This window comes from Physcomitrium patens, chromosome 9 (genome assembly GCF_059467195.1).
Source record: "Physcomitrium patens ecotype Gransden chromosome 9, ASM5946719v1, whole genome shotgun sequence".
Taxonomy (NCBI): Eukaryota; Viridiplantae; Streptophyta; class Bryopsida; order Funariales; family Funariaceae; genus Physcomitrium; species Physcomitrium patens.
Genome location: NC_143418.1, coordinates 12429353 through 12446802, shown reverse-complemented (window position 1 = coordinate 12446802; position 17450 = coordinate 12429353). Strand labels below are relative to the sequence as shown.

At 41.2% G+C, this 17450-nt stretch overlaps 4 protein-coding genes across 13 annotated transcripts; 2 read left to right on the top strand and 2 right to left on the bottom strand.

Annotated features, from left to right (window-relative positions):
- The first annotated feature begins 216 nt into the window (after window positions 1-216).
- Window positions 217-3964, top strand: LOC112286869 (uncharacterized). 2 transcript variants are annotated; one of them, XM_024529207.3, is made up of 5 exons: window positions 217-640; window positions 845-1138; window positions 1924-2265; window positions 2449-2678; window positions 3589-3964. In XM_024529207.3, the coding sequence occupies exons 1-5, from the start codon at window positions 514-516 to the stop codon at window positions 3706-3708; spliced, it is 1113 nt and encodes a 370-aa protein (XP_024384975.1). In that variant the 5' UTR covers window positions 217-513; the 3' UTR covers window positions 3709-3964. The 2 variants fall into 2 exon arrangements, with proteins under 2 accessions (XP_024384975.1, XP_024384977.1); XM_024529209.3 differs by having other exon boundaries at window positions 304-640; window positions 851-1138.
- Window positions 3965-4958: 994 nt separating this feature from the next.
- LOC112286867 (transcription termination factor MTERF5, chloroplastic) lies at window positions 4959-8450 on the bottom strand. 5 transcript variants are annotated; one of them, XM_024529202.3, is made up of 5 exons: window positions 8283-8450; window positions 7900-8047; window positions 7022-7165; window positions 6645-6845; window positions 4959-6237 (listed from the first exon to the last, which is right to left on the bottom strand). In XM_024529202.3, exons 2-5 carry the CDS (start codon window positions 7982-7984, stop codon window positions 5102-5104), a joined length of 1566 nt encoding a protein of 521 aa, XP_024384970.1. In that variant the 5' UTR covers window positions 7985-8047; window positions 8283-8450; the 3' UTR covers window positions 4959-5101. The 5 variants fall into 5 exon arrangements, with proteins under 5 accessions (XP_024384970.1, XP_024384973.1, XP_024384971.1 ...); XM_024529205.3 differs by having other exon boundaries at window positions 7900-8030; XM_024529203.3 differs by having other exon boundaries at window positions 8275-8447.
- Window positions 8451-8645: 195 nt separating this feature from the next.
- Window positions 8646-14133, top strand: LOC112286866 (pre-mRNA-splicing factor ATP-dependent RNA helicase DEAH10). Of its 2 annotated transcripts, XM_024529201.3 has the most exons (14): window positions 8676-8859; window positions 9260-9500; window positions 9614-9660; window positions 9887-9967; window positions 10108-10232; window positions 10439-10530; window positions 10858-11113; window positions 11270-11473; window positions 11587-11747; window positions 12134-12319; window positions 12517-12748; window positions 12955-13199; window positions 13345-13479; window positions 13682-13996. In XM_024529201.3, exons 2-14 carry the CDS (start codon window positions 9304-9306, stop codon window positions 13884-13886), a joined length of 2166 nt encoding a protein of 721 aa, XP_024384969.1. In that variant the 5' UTR covers window positions 8676-8859; window positions 9260-9303; the 3' UTR covers window positions 13887-13996. The 2 variants fall into 2 exon arrangements, with proteins under 2 accessions (XP_024384968.1, XP_024384969.1); XM_024529200.3 differs by having other exon boundaries at window positions 8646-8859; window positions 10858-11473; window positions 13682-14133.
- On the bottom strand, window positions 13905-17249 carry LOC112286871 (OVARIAN TUMOR DOMAIN-containing deubiquitinating enzyme 9). 4 transcript variants are annotated; one of them, XM_024529212.3, is made up of 10 exons: window positions 16914-17246; window positions 16592-16789; window positions 16282-16355; window positions 16093-16147; window positions 15879-15953; window positions 15665-15738; window positions 15418-15466; window positions 15141-15225; window positions 14699-14755; window positions 13905-14326 (listed from the first exon to the last, which is right to left on the bottom strand). In XM_024529212.3, exons 1-10 carry the CDS (start codon window positions 17118-17120, stop codon window positions 14301-14303), a joined length of 900 nt encoding a protein of 299 aa, XP_024384980.1. In that variant the 5' UTR covers window positions 17121-17246; the 3' UTR covers window positions 13905-14300. The 4 variants fall into 4 exon arrangements, with proteins under 4 accessions (XP_024384980.1, XP_073392321.1, XP_073392322.1 ...); XM_073536220.1 differs by having other exon boundaries at window positions 16592-16826; window positions 16914-17055; XM_073536221.1 differs by having other exon boundaries at window positions 16592-16796; window positions 16914-17055.
- Window positions 17250-17450: the final 201 nt, after the last annotated feature.

The following is a 17450-nucleotide window of genomic DNA, read 5'->3' as shown; positions in this document are numbered from 1 at the left end:
ACAGACGGTAACGAATACTAAGAACCACAATTCATGATAAAAATTAGGCGTGCGATCTGAAACTGCAGCAAGAAGAGCTCCAGTAAAAGAGAAGCTCTGAATGAGGATTGAGGACGAGAGAATGGCAGCTGGAAGCTTTATCCAGTTCGACAAAGGATCTGATCTCTGTTCACTGCGATCTCCTCGAACGCCGCTGCCGGTGTGATCACTGCTCACCCCCACTGAGGGGCTCCGGGGCAGGTGTGAACGGGTCCTGCCCGGTTGGGGAGGAAGCAAGCGCCTTCTTCGACTTCACGGTTTCGTGAGATGAGCAAATCCGCTGCCCTCGTAGCGTCGGGAGACTTCCCCACCTTCGGAATCCTTCGATTTGCAGCTGCACCCATGAAGCAGCTCTTCTTCGTTTACTGGTATTTCTCTGGTATTTTATTTCGTTTTTCTCGTCGAGGAGGTCGAAGTGGGAGAGCGTTGTGGTGAAGTTGTGTGGGTTTTGGTGGGATCGGTCGCGCTGCAGCCATGAGTGACACTAGCAGTGGCAATGACTGGGAGCTTGTCACGGGTGTGATTTCGTCTCACCCTTCTTTGGATTCCACTTCTAATGATGCGGGCGTTGAAGGAGGTGCTGAGGGAGGTCCTGATGGAGGTAATTGACCTTTCTTCTTTTGGTCTTATTTCTTAATTTTCTGGGAGTTTGTGGAGGGTGGTTTTGAGGGAAGTATTAGTGGTGGGTTTGCGATGATGTGGTTCATTGGATGGGAACCGAGCAGGAGGAAGGAATCTTAATTTGGGAGGGGAGAGGAGAGATTGTGTGTTTATGTGAATTACTAAGTTGAAAATTTGGGTATAGTGACAGGGACTGTGGATTCAGGTGTGGGCTCCGGTTACTTCCTGTGTAATCCAACCTCTCCCACGAAGCGCATGGGTTTCCCCAGCTGCGGTGGCATTGAGAGATTTGATGAGATGAAACCTACCGGAATGGTGTCAACTGCTGCGCCAGTGGAAGATTCTTACCCTGTTAAGGATGTCAAGAACAAGCAGGTTGAGGATCTTGATTTCTCAAGCAGCATTCTGATGTCTGACAGTTGCAATGCACAGCTTCATGATTTATCCAAATTGGATTGGATGGAGCCCCTGCCTCCAGGTCGGTTTAGCGATCATCTTGGTGAATTTCGTGTTGATCTTGTCTTTCTTGGATTTCTTAGAGGTTATAGACGAGTAAGACGTTTATAAATGGGTACCGTGTGTCTTGTTTTGCGGTTTGATCTTTAGGGAGAGGCACAAGGATCGGCTAACCAATGCCACCTCTATTATCACCAGATCTAGCTAAAATTTCTTTCTTGTTCTCAGTGGTGGTAGTTGGTCCTTATCTTTGTGCAACTCCTTTAAGGAGAACTCACCAACGATAAGTTGTCCATGAGTTGAAGCGAATAAATTGCGCGTAAAAAGAATATACGACCAATTTAAATCTCCTGGCTTGAATTGCGCCCTAATTGAAAACTTCAACCTTGAAATACGATAAAACCTAGAAGGATTTTGTGTCAATTTTAGTGCCCTTTTAGGTCTTTGAGAAGCTCCGCAGCGACTGGTTATAAATTGAAAACATTTAAGATTTTGGCAAGTTCTGAACAAAATAGGCTTCAAGTAGCAGCTGGAACTTAACTAGTTCATTTATTTTCAATTAAGTTAAGATTACTAAGTGATCTTAGGCAATTGAGAAGTGCTTTTCATACTAGTCATGTATCACGTGTTTCATTAGATTTGATGATGGAGAATAAAGGAATAGGAAAAGAGTTTGTGACATCACATGATGTTAATATGGGTTTGGCCTAAGGACTATTGGGGATCAGCAATTTACTTGAATGAGCCCCGGTTTGAGACATTTGCAGATGTCCAGGTTTTTAATTCTTACCTTTGTAATATTTTTAGGCACTGAACATCGGCTTCTAGAACACGAAGGTAGTGAACTTGGAAGTACAAGCAATCCAGATTCTTTTTCGTCTAAAATCAAGGCCACGTTGGAACGTGAATCACGTCAAGTTGGTCCATTACTGGGCTCATGCATGTCTGCTCCATCTTCTCCAATAATTGTCAGTCGAGATAATTCGTTTCGACGCAGTCTCAGTGATGACATCGTAGGTGAAGCCATTGGTGGTGATGCTACTTCTCAGCGTCCGTGTCTAACAGCAGTGGAGGCAGATACATTATCAAGTGTTGAGCATGAGATACTCTTGGCACACTCTGCTCTCATATCTCCAGACTCAGATGCAGGTAAGATTTTGGCAGTTGTCAGCTTGGTTTTTATCCAGAATGTCTTAAGATAATGATCTGTCTTAGGTCAACAATATTATTTAAGTCTCGAGATAAAAGCATGTTGAAGAATGCTGAACGTTGGAGGCAGTATCTGAAATTACTCTAGCTGCAATTATCTGATATGCGAACTTAATGATACAGCTTTGCACAAGATAGGCGTGTCGCGCGAGGAGGGCTCGACATCTTCACTTCAAGATGAGTGTGCCTCTGAAACCTGGTGGAGTAAACAAGTGTATGGTCGACAAGCTAGTACATATTGGTCTCTTGCTTTAGCTGCGGCTGTGATGGGCCTTTTCATTATTGGGCATCGATGGCAATACAAGCGACGCCAAAACCAGCAGCTTCGTTTGCGCCTCATCGCAAAAGATGAGGTATTTACTTCGATTTCCTTTTCCTCATTTTGGTATTCACTTTCTTGAACGCATTCTTAGTTTTCTTGGTCAAGGTACTGTCAAACGATACAATTGATTCTTTGAAGACATACCTTTTGGAGTTAATGTATGCTAAATGCGTGATGTTATCCTTTACTTCAAGACATAGTTTGAGACTCAAACTTTTAGATTAGAGGTGAATTATAGCGTCCCACTTGGTTCATTTCAACTAAATATGATGGCCGTCAATAATGCAAACCCTCTCGAGTTGACCTCATTCCTTTTACAGTTTTTTATCTGCATCTAAAGGTCTCATGAATGCTTCATACGTAACTATCAGTAGTTTTCAGCTTCAGTACTTTTGACACAATACAATTCGATATCTCACTTGTCGCCTTGTTGCCTACTGCACTCTCAACTATATTGTGCACTCCTTACCTTTTTAGTTTTCGTCTCTTCAGATATTTCCACTGTCCGTTTCAGATAACTCACCACCAGACTTTGAAAACATATGTGCTTTACAATTTCTCGCACGTTGAAGTTGATGAAGTGAAAGCTTTTGCTAAGTTTTCCTTTCATTCAAGATTTAAAATTTGAGTGGGTTTTGTCATTGATCTTCGATTGTAATCGGGCTTCTTGTTTATTAAGTACGGCACTTTCACCTTGCCGACCCAGCTGGAAGCTTTCACATTCGACACAGGCTTTATGATCAGGAAAATGTGTTACGAAATGTTGAAGTGTAGGTGTTTGTACAGGTCGCTGGTAGCTGGTAAATTTTGTTGTTGGCAATGTCATGAATGCCTACCTAATGCTCTTTAGTTATGTATGATGAATAGAGCAACTATTCCATTTTTTTTTCAGTGAGAAGATTATAGCAAGTGCTAATTGGTTGCTTCTTTTCAAATTGCAGAAGATAGGTCAGCTCATTTTGCAGCTGGCTCGTTTGAAGGAAGCATTGTCAGGTCGGCGGCGAGTGCCCGTCCTGCGGTCCGGCTCTTATCTAGGACTAGGCTCTTTCAACTGCTATTAGACTGGGTCACTTGCTTCTCATGTCTTGCTTACTTCTACGTGAGCTCTTAGGAAAGTGATGATGAAAAACTAGATAAAACTATGAAATACTGTTTAAATCCTCTGTAAATTTTGTTAAATAGTGGGTTAAGAGTTTGACACAGCAGGTCGCTGAAACGTTTAGAATTCCGAAGCAGATGAGTTCGATAGTGCTCACTGTGTCGAGTTCTTTGACCAGATAATTATGCCTTTTGCAAGCTTAGCTATGTGAAGCTTAATTTGGGGTGTGACTATATCTGGATTGAAACTAAACCAGAAAATTATATGAGACTTGCTTTACAAGAATTAATAAGATTGATGTTTCTTTTAATAAGAATTAATTATCAGTAAGTAGGTTTTTATGTATCAAACTGAGAATTTACGATTTAAGACACTATCTTTAATAACATGGTTTTAAACTAATATTTTTTGTAAGAAAAAGTCATGGATACTTTCACCAAATGCGTTGAGTATTTCATTGTGTTTTATCCATTCATATAATAACACAACTCGATTTTTCTGTGATCAAAAGCTTTAACAGTAGATATATTGTTAAAACATTTATATCTGATGTAACATCCTGAAAACAGGTTACAGGATTGTGATCATATATATATATATATATATATATGTACATACATGGAAATAAAACAAATGTACCTATTGGATTGTTCACTTTTTCTTGTAGAAGTGACGTTTGAATTTCCAAAAGAGTGGTCACTCTACATTTTGGAGTTGCATGTTCAGGGCTTATAACACCTCTGTTAATGGAGAGGCATGAAAAAGATTGCTAGTACACTCTTCTGTGAATCCATGACCCGCCATTTCTGAACTGAACCTGTCTCTTACCTGAGAAGGTGGGTCTACCCTAAGGTGAATGAATGAAAAGTCAGCATGTCTTTAAACTTCTTCATTTAATCTACTAGAGAAGTCTGCATTCACACACAAATCCATTGAAGGTTCTGTTGTTTTTGCGACGCGTGCTTTGGCTACACTAATGCTATGTAATGGACGATGTCTGGATGAGTGTTATGGTGATATTTTAGAAATCTCTGAAGAAAATGCACATCGAAATGAGAGAGAAAGCACACGCTGCTGACATTCTTCTATTAAAACATCATTTATGATAACTCACTACCCAAGGAAAACGAATAGAAGCATCAATTGTTTAGACACGATCATTCATGATTTATGAAAAGAAACGAACATGATGGTGGTTCCGAGAAATAGTCGTAACTGAACATCGTAATCATCTCAGCAAGGTACGTGTGACAGTCTACCACACGAATGACAGAGCAGAGGAATTAGCTTTAAATTGATGAAATTACTAACTGGAAGTCGCTCTTAAAACATAGAAGGGCCCGGCAACGTCACAACTAAAGGCAGTCATCGGAGTCTCTTATACTAATATTTTGAACGAGGCCAGCTATTTCTTTTTCCTTTTCCAAATGTTTAAAAAATAAAACGTCTGTCATGCTAAGCATTCGGTTTAGGGACCAACTGACGCCTCTCTGCTCAAGAGCTCTGAACCTAGGTTTGATGCGTTTTTCTAAACTATAGCCAAAATACTGCGGGAAATCAACCAACTCCGAATTAGCTCGACCCATTTCCACAAAAAACTCCCATTTGGGCCTTATATTACCCTGTGTACTTAGCCCTAACAGTTGCGGAAATCGAAGTATTGTTATACTGAGCTCTTCCATTGTATAGCCATTGTCTGAAAAGAAAAGAATTGTAGGTTTGATGTTGAGCTCAAGACTCAGCCCGAGTGCTTGGGGAGACCGGACAACCAGATTCTTCAAGTCAACAATCCCAATGCTGTTGAAATAGTCCGCAAACGGTTTAAGCTTTGCCTTGACACTATATCCGATCATTTGAGGAAACCTTATAAGCACCTTGCCTGACTCTTTAGGAGACAGCCCTATATCAGCAAGAAACTGCACCACCTGTTGAACCTTCCCGAAGCTGTAGGTTAAAAGATGTGGAAACTGCGAGAGTATTTTTATCCAGCCCTCTGAATCCACTCCAAGTCCCTCCAGTAAAGCAACAGTAGGCTTTATATTCTCTTCCAAACTGCACCCGAAGAGCTGAGGTCTTCTCAAGATAATTTTGGGGATGTCGGTGGCAAGGACTCCCATGCCAAGCAAGAGCTCAATTATGGGCTTCACCTTTCCTTCCACACTATAGCTTGCAATAGCTGGGAACCGTGACACAACATCTGCAACTTCAGGAGGAGGGAATCCTAACTCAAGGAGATATACCACTGACAGTGGAAGTTTTCCATTTACCATATGTGCTTGGAGTTGGGGAAAATTACCGAACTTAACCTCTCCAAGAATTGGTGACGTAAAAGAGTCCCCAAAATAGTATAAGCTTTCCTCCCTTGGCTTCATTGACGGTGCATCTGGAAAGCACATAAATACTTCCACTAGCCCCTCCTCGTGTTGTGCTCCAAGCGTCTCTAAGAAAGGTAATAAGGACTTTCTAATTTCTGATCCTGTTACCGCTTTCCCTGTGAAAGATGTGAACATAAGGTCGAGTCAGTAAACGATTATATGACCTGTGCTCGATTTCACACTAATACCTGTTTAACACAGAATATTAAAAAAATATGGACAACGACCTGTTGTTACCTGAGAAATAGTAGGAGGAATGATTGTAAACATTCAGAGCTCGAGGATCTGACAACTCATAACATTTTCCTTACTAATTTCAATTCTAATTGTACACAAACAATACATTTCTTGCTAATTACCACGCTTAAAAGTATTAGCGGTAGGAAAATCCTACTCTCTCATTAGATACTTCGAAGTAAATGCCGGACCTTCGTAGACACTGCTAATTGCGGTGATTACAAACTAAGACAGAAATTGCTATTGCAAGGTTCTTAAAAGTTTAAAGGAGAGATAAGAAAAAAACCTGCAAGATAGCGCATGCGAAAAACCATGCGCAAGAGGGATAGAAGGTGAGAAGTTAGTCGAGTTGATTTTTTTACTGCACGAACGGAAAGCGAACCATTTACACCCCGAGCCTGGAGGAATTCAACGAGCATGGTTTTCACCTCTTCTCGCTCATCTGTCATACTCTTCAAGTCCAGGTCCAAAACTCCCTGCCCATCCACTGCTCTCAATAGTCAGATATAAGTACATCAATTCAGAAGCATAAATGCATGAATCGAAATGAGGACTCTATAGCTCAAATAATGCTTGAGCACCCTTTAAACATTCGTGATTAACTCCATTCACGGGTACTCCGTTCTGATAGTTTGACGAGGCAAAGGAGGAACTGCAATGCACCTGCTGCCCCATTTGTTAACGCTGGCGTGTCCAGAGGATGAGAGTTACAAGAAGAACTCAGAGATGCCAATGAACAAAGAGACGTTCCAATGACTTCCGAGTTGGACCCTGGCACTAATGAAGCTCGATTCCGCAATGATTTCCCTGCCAAGTGAATAAGTAATTACTATTTGCGAAGCACATGATATACAACTTCTAGCTATTCATACCACGAATAGTGGAGCCGTTCTTATCATGATAGGAAAAGGCAACAGAAGGACGAGAACCCATAGAACTATCTGCTGGTTGTACTCTACAAAGGCCGTAGTATTTGTACATACAATTTAGAAGTACAAGTGGATCATGAGAGGTAGAGTAGATGTAGCGAATCCAACTAAAACCAAGAGAATACTGGTATAGGTGTGCATTGCCGCCGTGAGTACACGAAGAGTGAGGATCACAATGAGGGGTATGATAGTGATTTATTTGAGGCACTACGTAGAAATTGTGGGCGTATCGACATCATTAGTCTTTTACCAATAAAAAAAAAGAAAAAAAAGAAAAAAAAGAAAAAAATCTAAAAAAATTCTGAGACCCAATATTACAATACGACCGCAACAGCTAACTCAACAATTGAGTACTGAAAGGCTGATTGTGGTGCGGTGAGAAGTTTCACAAAGTTCAAATAGATTACCACAATTTCAGTAGCTATCAAAACATGTAGTACATTCTCAAAAAAATGACAGTGCCATCAAGTATATCTTTGACAAAACCCTAAACCCCAACACTGCAAGACAACTCCTTGCAGCGTAAATCTCGAAGATTCAAAAAGGCAGTTGTCAGCAAGGAAATCCTGCTTTCCTACAACACGAAGGAAATGCTTAACACACTACACATACCTGGAAAAGAGCTGTAGAAATTCACTGATAAGATATCATCGAACAGAACGGCATGAAGAGTCGTATTGATCCCTATCAAAGCCATCTCAAACCTCTTCTTCCAATGCAGATGGTTGACAACTCATCACAAGCTGAAAATTCATATCAACTACATCAAAAACACTGGGATTTCAGACCGAAGAACCCATCCTCAAACATTATGTATGCAAAATCTCACGTTGAAACCAGATCATATTCCTATTATCCAAACCCTAAACGGAGTAACGCCAATTTCAAGAGCTAAGAAGGTGCGACAGATATCCGTCTCTCAGAAACTGGGGCATCTCATTCCGGAAAGAAAGCGCTAAACTTGATTTACAAAACCACAAACCTCACCTACATACCATGATTTCTCTATCCTAGACACGACCATTACGTCGGCACTCTTCTACAACCCAGCTGAAGGTAAACTTCGAACGGGGGCATTGAGGAGACCAGCACCCGACTGAGTGAACACCTCAAAGGTCACAGAACATTACAGAGTCATAGTTTTCCTCTCACGAAACAAATATTCCTACCCACATTGAAACTGGAGATGTGGAATCCATTATCTATTATCTGTCTCCATCCTGTCGGAAAGTGGCACAAGAAGAGAAGGGATTTGTGTGGATGAATTTACTGTCCAAATTCCTTTTCGTCCATCCTCCAGTGAAGGTCATGCTTGATGTTTAGGGCTGAATTCCTAACGACCTTCCCCATTGCAATTGTCAGTTTCTAAATTGCAATAGAAACAATTCTGAGTTGATCCCAAGTGCGCAGACCGCAATTAGATAGTGTGGCAGGAAAGGGTTTTGCTTCGACAGAAGGGGTTTCGGCATCTTGAGGTCTATATGCGGCTACTGCTGGGAAATGTCCAGTTCAGACCAGGCGAGCTAAAGGAGAAGTATCTTGGAGTAGCGAGCATCGTGAATTGCTTCCTGTGTTAGTACTTCGGGGAGAAGAACCCGTTAATTGTTTTGCTTGATTTAATATCGCCCCGCATTGCATTAGTAGTATCTGGGTGATGCAGTTTCAGTTGGTTACTTGGAAGCTATTGGTTCTTGAATCTGAAGAGCGTTGAGAATTGCAGAACAATGCAACGGAAATATATTATAAAACATGAGAGCTGAAATTTAAATCCTGATTTTGTATCCACTCTTTTCGAAGAGATTATATTGTGAGGGAATTCGCAGCCTGGAGTGTAGTTTGAGTAAGATCCTTGCTATTTGCTACGTTAGGTTTAGCAGAGCGCTCAGATGGGATTAACAGTGAGTATAGAGGGGTGTATAGGTTTTAAAAATTCCTCTTATATGTTAACTCAGTATTTCTTACATTATTTCAGGTACCTTTGGTTTCTAGCACCAGGAGCTGTGAGAGTGTGGTCCGATGCCATCCATGGCGCCGCTTTCGAGTGGAAACAAGAATGGGGATGGGAATGGAAATGTTCCCGGCAGGGGAAATGGGGTTCCTTTTGGTGGTCATTGGGGTCCTCCTGAGTCCACATCGGCCACTCCATCTGCGGCTAATGAGGCGGTTGGCAAGCGAAAGGCAACTACACTTCTTCCACAGACTAGAGTTACCAAGTAAGCAGTCGTGGACATGTGAATGCAAGTATTACACTTATTAGTAACAGATTATGTGTAGTAATTCATGTTAAAATTTGGTAAGCTGATTGCTCATCTATTTGCTACCGCAGACGGCAAGCACTTTTGAATCAAAGGCGTGCTCTGCCAATCGCATCAGGTACTGAAAACCGCTTGAGGAAGCTGCGAGTGCTTTGTGAGGTTCAAAAAGCTATTTCACAAATATTTCATTATCAGTTGTGTTTCTTTGGATCATTGTGTTCTTCCTTGTTTATTCATTTTGAATCATAACCCTAAATCTGACGACCAGAAAGGGTTAATTGATTCTGCTACATGCCGCAGACTCTTGTAGATAGTTTATTATGGTTTCTTCTTGCGTGATACAGTGGAATCCGAGCTCGTTAATCATGTCAAGAAAAACGAGACTCTGGTCGTAATTGGTGAGACAGGAAGCGGGAAAACTACACGTAAGTTGCGATAAGATCGTTAATTGTATCTTTGCTGGATTGGCTTCCTTGATTTTTATTCTTCTCGCCTGCTAACTAATGATTTAAGAGTTACACATGATGGTATAAGCAGATTGTCTCTATCATTTGTTGTGCAACAGAGTTACCTCAATTTTTGCATTCTGCGGGGTTTTGCAAGGGTGGCATGATGGTTGCCATCACTCAGCCACGGCGTGTTGCAGCTATAACTGTGGCAACCCGTGTAGCAGAGGAGATGGGTGTAGAGGTATAACTGCTCCTCACAAGCATTTTCAATACTTTATTTTCAGAGAATGTGAACACGGGGAGATGATAGGAGTAAGTAGACACAAAGATTATTTGGATGGTGCGTTATTCTATGTGCAGTGGAAGATTTTTGCTATAAATGTGTCAGTAATATTACATGCGACGTTTTTAGGCTTCTTATGACCTCTTTGCACTATCGAGGTGCAGGTTGGGCAGGAGGTTGGTTATTCGATCAGATTTGAAGATTGCACATCTCCTTCAACGCAACTTAAGTACATGACTGATGGTATGCTACTGAGGTATGTTATTGTGATTTCATCTAGTGTCTCTGATTACTTCTCTGCTAGGTGCTCATTACTAAACATCAGCTATCCTTGGTTATTCTTCATATATGTCCTTTTTCCCTCCTTATGCATTCGTATCAGGTGTTGTTTCAAGCATTAATCTTTGTATTCTGTTTGAGAGTAAAGGTGGGATTTAGGTTGGACTTTTCATGGACTTTTTATCCACATTATTAGAAGAATGAGTATTATGTAGTTTGACTACAGGCTTCTTATAAGATTAATCAGCTTTACATATTTTGTACACGTGGAGTGCCTCATTAATGTTCCTATTCAATGTTGTAGGGAAGCACTACTGGACCCTCTACTATCGAGATATTCACTTGTAGTGATAGATGAAGCTCACGAAAGGACTATCCACACAGATGTGTTGTTTGGTCTACTCAAGGGAGTCCAAAAGAGAAGGCAAGCAGCAAGTACAGCTACAAAATCCTCCAAGAAGAAAGCAGCGACAACTGGAGTTGCACTAAAAGATCTACAGAATTTGCTAACTACTAGTAAAACCCCTCTCGAAAAAAAAAATAGTGCTTTGAAGTTAGTGGTAATGTCTGCAACCTTGGACACGAAGGGTTTCTGTGAATACTTCAATGGAGCAGAGGCGGTTTATGTGCAAGGCCGTCAGTTTCCTGTAGAGATATTCTATACCTTTACGCCAGAAGCTGATTATCTCGATGCTGCTCTCCTTACTACATTTCAGATTCACTTGGAGGAAATCCCAGGAGATATTTTACTCTTCTTGACAGGACAAGAGGAGATTGAATCAATGGAGCGGCTTTTGAAGGAACGTGCTTCTCATTTGTCTCCAAAAGTTCCTAAACTATTGGTTGTCCCTATATATGCTGCTCTTCCCAGTGAGCAACAAATGCGTGTATTCCAGCCTGCTCCTGACGGAACACGAAAGGTGCGCTAGACAAGTATGTATTAAGTTTTTTTTTGAAATACTTAGGAGAAAATGAACTCTTATGTCTCGTCTTGATTGTAAAATACTGATCAAAACAAGACTTGTCTATGCAGGTAATATTGGCAACCAATATTGCAGAGACATCACTTACCATTCCTGGCATTCGGTATGTGATAGACCCAGGCCTAGTAAAGGCAAGAGCGTACAACCCGCGTACCGGGGTGGAGTCATTGGAGGTTGTGCCAGTATCAAAAGCTCAGGCCCGACAACGGAGGTAGAGAGGCATCTACACAGTAGAATATTTTTTTCAATGCTTTTCAGGGCGAACAAACGACTGCAAAAATTATGATTATATTTAGCATTGTATATGTTATTGAATATGCACGAGTTTTGGTTATATGAGAACGTGATGTCGATGCTGGTATATTAAGGTGAAAAGTGCCAGCAACCAATGGCTTGCGCTTTTCAGAACGTCTCATTGAATTATGGTTCGTCATTATTTAGAGAATCTATGGTTGCTAGATCGCAGATGTTCTCGTGCAAATTCTTTTCCCATGTAACCGTTCTACATCTAATCATTCTTTCCGATGAGGAGCTGTGTATGTCTGGTGATTTACTTGCGAACTCAGCTCATGCTTTTTATCTGAGTTAAGTGAGCAGTGGTCGTGCAGGGCGAGAAAGGCCAGGAAAGTGTTTTCGGCTGTACACAGAAGATTTATATAGAAAGTTGGAAGACTCAACTGTACCTGAAATCAAACGCTGCAATCTTGCAAACGTTGTTCTACAACTGAAGGCTTTTGGTATTGACGATGTGCTTGGATTCGACTTCATGGACAAGCCTTCCAGGTTAACCATTTTTCTTTGGCCAGCCGATTCCGACTGATGTGTTGTCAGTGTAGTCATGTGATCTGGAAAGAGCACTTTACAAACATTGATTTTACCCATGCGTGTCAGTTCTTGCACTATGTTCTTTATTTTATATTCAACTTGGGATCGTAGGACTGCCGAAGTCATCTACAAACTCTCGTGTTTGCGGATTTCAGGATAGCTATTGTAAAGTCATTGGAGCATCTCTATAGTCTCGGAGCTCTGACCGATGAAGGCAAGCTTTCTGATCCAATTGGTACGAGGATGGCTCGGTTTCCTCTGGAGCCCATGTATGCTAAGGCTATGCTCATCTCCTGTGAGATGGGATGTTCTGAGGAGATGCTTGCTACAGTGTCCATGATGTCGGTCGATTCCGTTTTTTATGCCCCACGTGATAAACTTCAGGAGGTAACATAAACTGATTTCCCAATGTGTCTCAACTTAGTGCACTTTTATTAGCTTTGAGAGGATTCCTACTAGACCGTAACCATTGGTATCTCTCTGCTTTTTGCAGTTAGTCTGAGTGCTTCGATTTCCGTAAGGAAATATACGCAGCGAAGGGATTGTATATTTTTTTTGACATGAAGCACAATCTCTTATCTATCCTTTTGCAGGCAAACAATGCTAGAAATCGATTCATAAGTGCGGATGGGGATCACATCACCTTAATCAATGTCCTGCGTCACTACATCCAAGAAGCGGAAGAGGCTGGGGCAGGGGCAGGGGCAGGTGAAGCAGAAGACACTAGCAGCAATTCAAATTCTAACGAAAACAAAAAGGTTTTCAAGCGTATCCGTAGTTGGTGTACCGCAAACTTCATTAATGCTCGGTCATTGAAACGAGCAGTTGACATCCAGAAGTAAATATTCTCTCGCGTCATGGCTCTAATAAGCAATTTCTAGCGCTGAAATCTTTCGGGTTCAGTTATCCTCCTTCATTTAGTGTGATATATTAAAATAATTTTATCTTGATGACATTTATGGAATTTTTCTTCTGACTTGCAGGCAAATACGAGGTTATGTGGAAGGCATGGGCTTGACAATCATATCTTGTGGAGATGATATGCTTTCGTTTCGCCGTTGTCTTGCTGCTTCTTTCTTCCTTAATGCTGCTCGACGCCAATTGGATGGAACCTATAGGTATTCATCATTTAGAACTATTTGGATCATTTTTAAGGCTTCTTTGGTTATCTTTTGACTTTCTGCAAACGACCCTTGAGTATTTGCCTATCAGTGAATATTCTGCACGTAGGGCGGGTGGAATGAATGTCTATTAATTGATCATATGATATATTGACTTAACTAGTTTTCCTAATAGCTCATTGACTGAATTGTTTGGCAGGGCTTTGGCAAGTGGTCAATCAGTGGCTATCCATCCATCATCAGTACTATTTGGACAGAAGCCCGACTGTGTGGTGTTTAACGAACTCGTGCGAACAAATCGTTCGTACATACGCAATATCACTCGAGTTGATTCACTGTGGCTGCCAGAGCTCGCTCCTCATTACTACGCAGCACAAGCGTTGAACACACCATGTCAATCCTAGAATTAGCGAAATTTTAGGTACTGGCAACATCCACTATGAAGATGGTTATTTGATGGATTTAGGAAACAAGTGAATCACGTTAAATCTGAATACGATCAAGTTTCTTGTAAGTCAATTGTCGTCTACGTTATCGGTTTGAAGAATTGCGGAATATTCTGAGGGTTCTGTCACAGCTACATATTTGCTACTTCATTTTTCTTCCATTTCGCAATTGCGTTTATCTTATAATCAAGAAATTGTTCGGACACATGAAAAGGGTTTTTCTTTTTGGCGTGGATTGCCATTTGAACCATCATGGATAACTTGTGATCCAAAGAATAATTTCTTTTCCTTCAGAATAAATTTAAGGTTGAAAAGGTCTCTACTTCCAGGGGACACGTTACTTCGCCTGTTGGGAGTATCTTACTCCGCAAGTCAATCCTCTGAACTTCCTGGTGAATCTGAAAATCAAGAAAAAGAAACACGTGTTCGCGTTTACAGGTCAAGTATATCTGCGATACCAGCACAATCTGCCTTGAGCTGTAAAAAAATTCAGAAGTAATCAAGAAGACATTTCATAAGACCACCCTTGAGCTCGCAATGCATGAAGGTAGATCAGAAAATAATACTCTTCCGCCCCTCCTGTTCTCCCTTCGATAGAACTCACGTCATCTTACCGTAAGCAGTAAAATTTTCAGAGGAATATGCAGAAGCACTCAACGGGAGAAAAGAGATATCGCCTCGATCGTCGTTAGTTAATTGATCTACAAATTGGAATCAAGCATCTATTGTTCATAACAAAACCAGTTTATCACGAAAGTCCGAACCAACACCTCCAAGAGGATAGATTGAGTTGTAATGAATCTCAGCCCAAAAGCTCAAGTATATCTCTGCACATCATACAAGGGCTTTTGCAAACCATTAATCTCTAAAAGCATGTAGTCCAGTAGCTTACGTCAGCTACGCTTGGTTGGGGGAAGATCATTCGAAGAAAGTGTAAATGCATATAATAGCGTTACAACAAAGAGCAAAACTAATCCTTCAACTTTGTTCACAATCTGTGGTACAAAATCTTCTCATCCTGAAGTGCTTATTAAGAACATCAGCAGTAGCCGACATACATATAATATGAGCTAAGTACGTGGTGTTCTACAAAACCGAGAAGAGAATATAATTTATTTCCGGCCTAAGTTTCATGTAGAAAGATTTCTGTCCCTTGCCGACCATGCATTGCTGAAACATGAAGAGCAAACAAGAACGAGAAAAGGCAAGAACCTCGAGCGGATTTTCGGGTGGAGGGCATAATCTCAATGAAGCATCTGTCTTTGAAAGATGTGACCAAGGAAATTTTTACTCCATACTGCACACATTCCAAAGTTGAGGTTGTCTGTACAAAGGCCTTCTCTACTACAGATTCACTTACGAAGTCATAAAAATAAAGAACCACTTAACACGTTCATTGAGGTTGGTTTTTCACCCAGTTTTTATTCCACCTAATTTCTGTGCTTTAGGATGCAGAGAAAACAGTTCTTTGCGCAAGAAAGAACTTTACATAGTCGGCTGCAGCTTGCAATGTAACGTGGTCACCCCATTCACCATTGCTGCCAGGTAAGAGCCCATTTGTCAGCTACTGAGCATGATTTACGTTACTCTACATTAGTATGCGTCTACCACCATGAGTATATCCAATCTCAGCAGAACTTTCAGTGGAATAACTTGAGATGAAAAACTTTCCACTTAGTTGGATAGGTCAACGGAGGGCAACGAACCCTACACTAGTGATAAGTGAGGATGCGTACTTGGACATTTTCTTTAAATACTCATTGTAAGACATTGGAATATATCCCGAGTATTTATCCACCAAGTTTGTTAGCTGCGTTGACCACCCTAACAAGGAGGTGAATCACAGTCATAATTGTTATTTGATTATGCCTTTTTATATGGATTATTTTTGGCATTTCTGGCATTGGCTTCTCACACAAGAAAGACTCCAGGCATCAAAGTGAAGCCGACCTGTGAAACGATCTTGTCCCGCACAAATTGGTGGTGATCTGGTGAGCGGTAGAGCTGGTCTGACAAAGCTCGAAACTGCCCAATCATTCAAGCAATACAATAATTATAATTGGCATACATACATTCCTACTGCCCTACCAGAGGCAAGGGCATATACCAAATGTAACAAGAAGTTAAAAGTAGTAGCATTTTGCACAGAATCTGCCTGGAGTACCTGACAGTTTCCGTCTCCTGCAATCCTACGTTCTGTCAGCCCGTAAAGACTCAACCTGAAACATCACATATCAGTCAGTTTCCGGAACTTCATCTTTAAAATGATAGTTCAAATTCCTCCATCCACCTCCCCTTTAGATTGAGAACGTGCTAAAATGAGTCAGTCTATGAACATTCTTGCCTTCATTACCTGTGTAACAGCAGATGATGATCCGCATTTGCAGATTCTACGGATGGAGTTACTCCGTTTACTTTTGGCGAGTGCTGCACATACGAAACCAGAGAAATGTAAGAATAATTGCAACTAAGTGTCAGATCAAAACATCAGCCTTCGACGCAATCCGAGACACAAACATACAGCAACTCTACGAAGTCAACTTCTTAGTTCATTGGATCGTCAAAAGATCCCTGGTACCAGCCTCCATCTTATCAAGTAACAACTGTAGGCACAGCAAGTCTTAGGGTTTGCGGAATCAATCATTCTGCTTGACGGTACTCACAGGAATTGGGTCAAGTTCATGAAAGCGTCTTGCAAGCTCTTTATCCACGTGAGAATAGTCCTCCGACAGTATTAACGGAAGTTCGAAATCCCCATCCACTGATGATATGGAATTTCTCGGAATAAGATTTATCAAGCTGGAGGAGGTTGCCATCCGACCTCGATCCAATGCTTCATCTCCCTCCGCCTCCATTGGCACCTAAGTACTATCACGTCGTACCTCCGTCAAACTGCAGCTGTTGACACTCAAATCACCAAAGTTCTGAGCCCAACCCTCTGCGGCCTGTGTAACTACCCAGAGATCTACATACACCGCATCTTACCTGCAATGGATTCGTGGAAATTATGGAAGCATTTTCTTCCTCCCATGCGGCTTCTGTATCGTATTCTTCTTGCAATGTCTGCGCAATTGTCTCATCGCTCGCAACACTGCTTGCCCGACCCGACGCTGCAATGTGGAAGCTCATCCAATTTGCACAATATTTCACTCGATACGATCCCAAGAGCACAACCCATAAAGCAAACCTCATCAAATAGCAGTGCGAGCTTCTTGAGATTAATTTGCGAAGCAATTCGATTCTGATACGCACACAATTCGGAGAGAACAGTGCGCATGATCGACTGCAAACTCGCGCTCAGGGTGTCCAAGCGTTGCGACTCCTACCAGAAAGAGGACGAAATCTGAACCAGCTCGGTGTACACATCCATTGTTTTCGATGAATGTTTTTCGTTCGTCTTGTCTGTACATGCATACATACATTGAATTAACTTTGGATATTTAAATAAAAAATAAAATATTTATAATAATCATTAAAAAATTATAAATCTAATTTAAAAAATTAAAATTATTCCTATATATA

Coding starts and splice junctions, on each gene's coding strand:
- LOC112286869 (XM_024529207.3), top strand. CDS start 514: ATGAGTGACACTAGCAGTGGCAATGACTGGGAGCTTGTCACGGGTGTG. Junction 2,266..2,448: donor ATCTCCAGACTCAGATGCAG/GTAAGATTTTGG, acceptor TTAATGATACAG/CTTTGCACAAGATAGGCGTG. Junction 2,679..3,588: donor GCCTCATCGCAAAAGATGAG/GTATTTACTTCG, acceptor TTCAAATTGCAG/AAGATAGGTCAGCTCATTTT.
- LOC112286867 (XM_024529202.3), bottom strand. CDS start 7,984: ATGGCTTTGATAGGGATCAATACGACTCTTCATGCCGTTCTGTTCGAT. Junction 7,166..7,899: donor TTTCTACAGCTCTTTTCCAG/GTATGTGTAGTG, acceptor TTCACTTGGCAG/GGAAATCATTGCGGAATCGA. Junction 6,846..7,021: donor GTTAACAAATGGGGCAGCAG/GTGCATTGCAGT, acceptor TATTGAGAGCAG/TGGATGGGCAGGGAGTTTTG.
- LOC112286866 (XM_024529200.3), top strand. CDS start 9,304: ATGCCATCCATGGCGCCGCTTTCGAGTGGAAACAAGAATGGGGATGGG. Junction 11,748..12,133: donor GCTCAGGCCCGACAACGGAG/GTAGAGAGGCAT, acceptor TTAAGTGAGCAG/TGGTCGTGCAGGGCGAGAAA. Junction 13,200..13,344: donor CGAGCAGTTGACATCCAGAA/GTAAATATTCTC, acceptor TCTGACTTGCAG/GCAAATACGAGGTTATGTGG.
- LOC112286871 (XM_024529212.3), bottom strand. CDS start 17,120: ATGAGGTTTGCTTTATGGGTTGTGCTCTTGGGATCGTATCGAGTGAAA. Junction 15,467..15,664: donor TATTTAAAGAAAATGTCCAA/GTACGCATCCTC, acceptor CTTACCTGGCAG/CAATGGTGAATGGGGTGACC. Junction 15,226..15,417: donor TGCAAGCTGCAGCCGACTAT/GTAAAGTTCTTT, acceptor GAATGTGTGCAG/TATGGAGTAAAAATTTCCTT.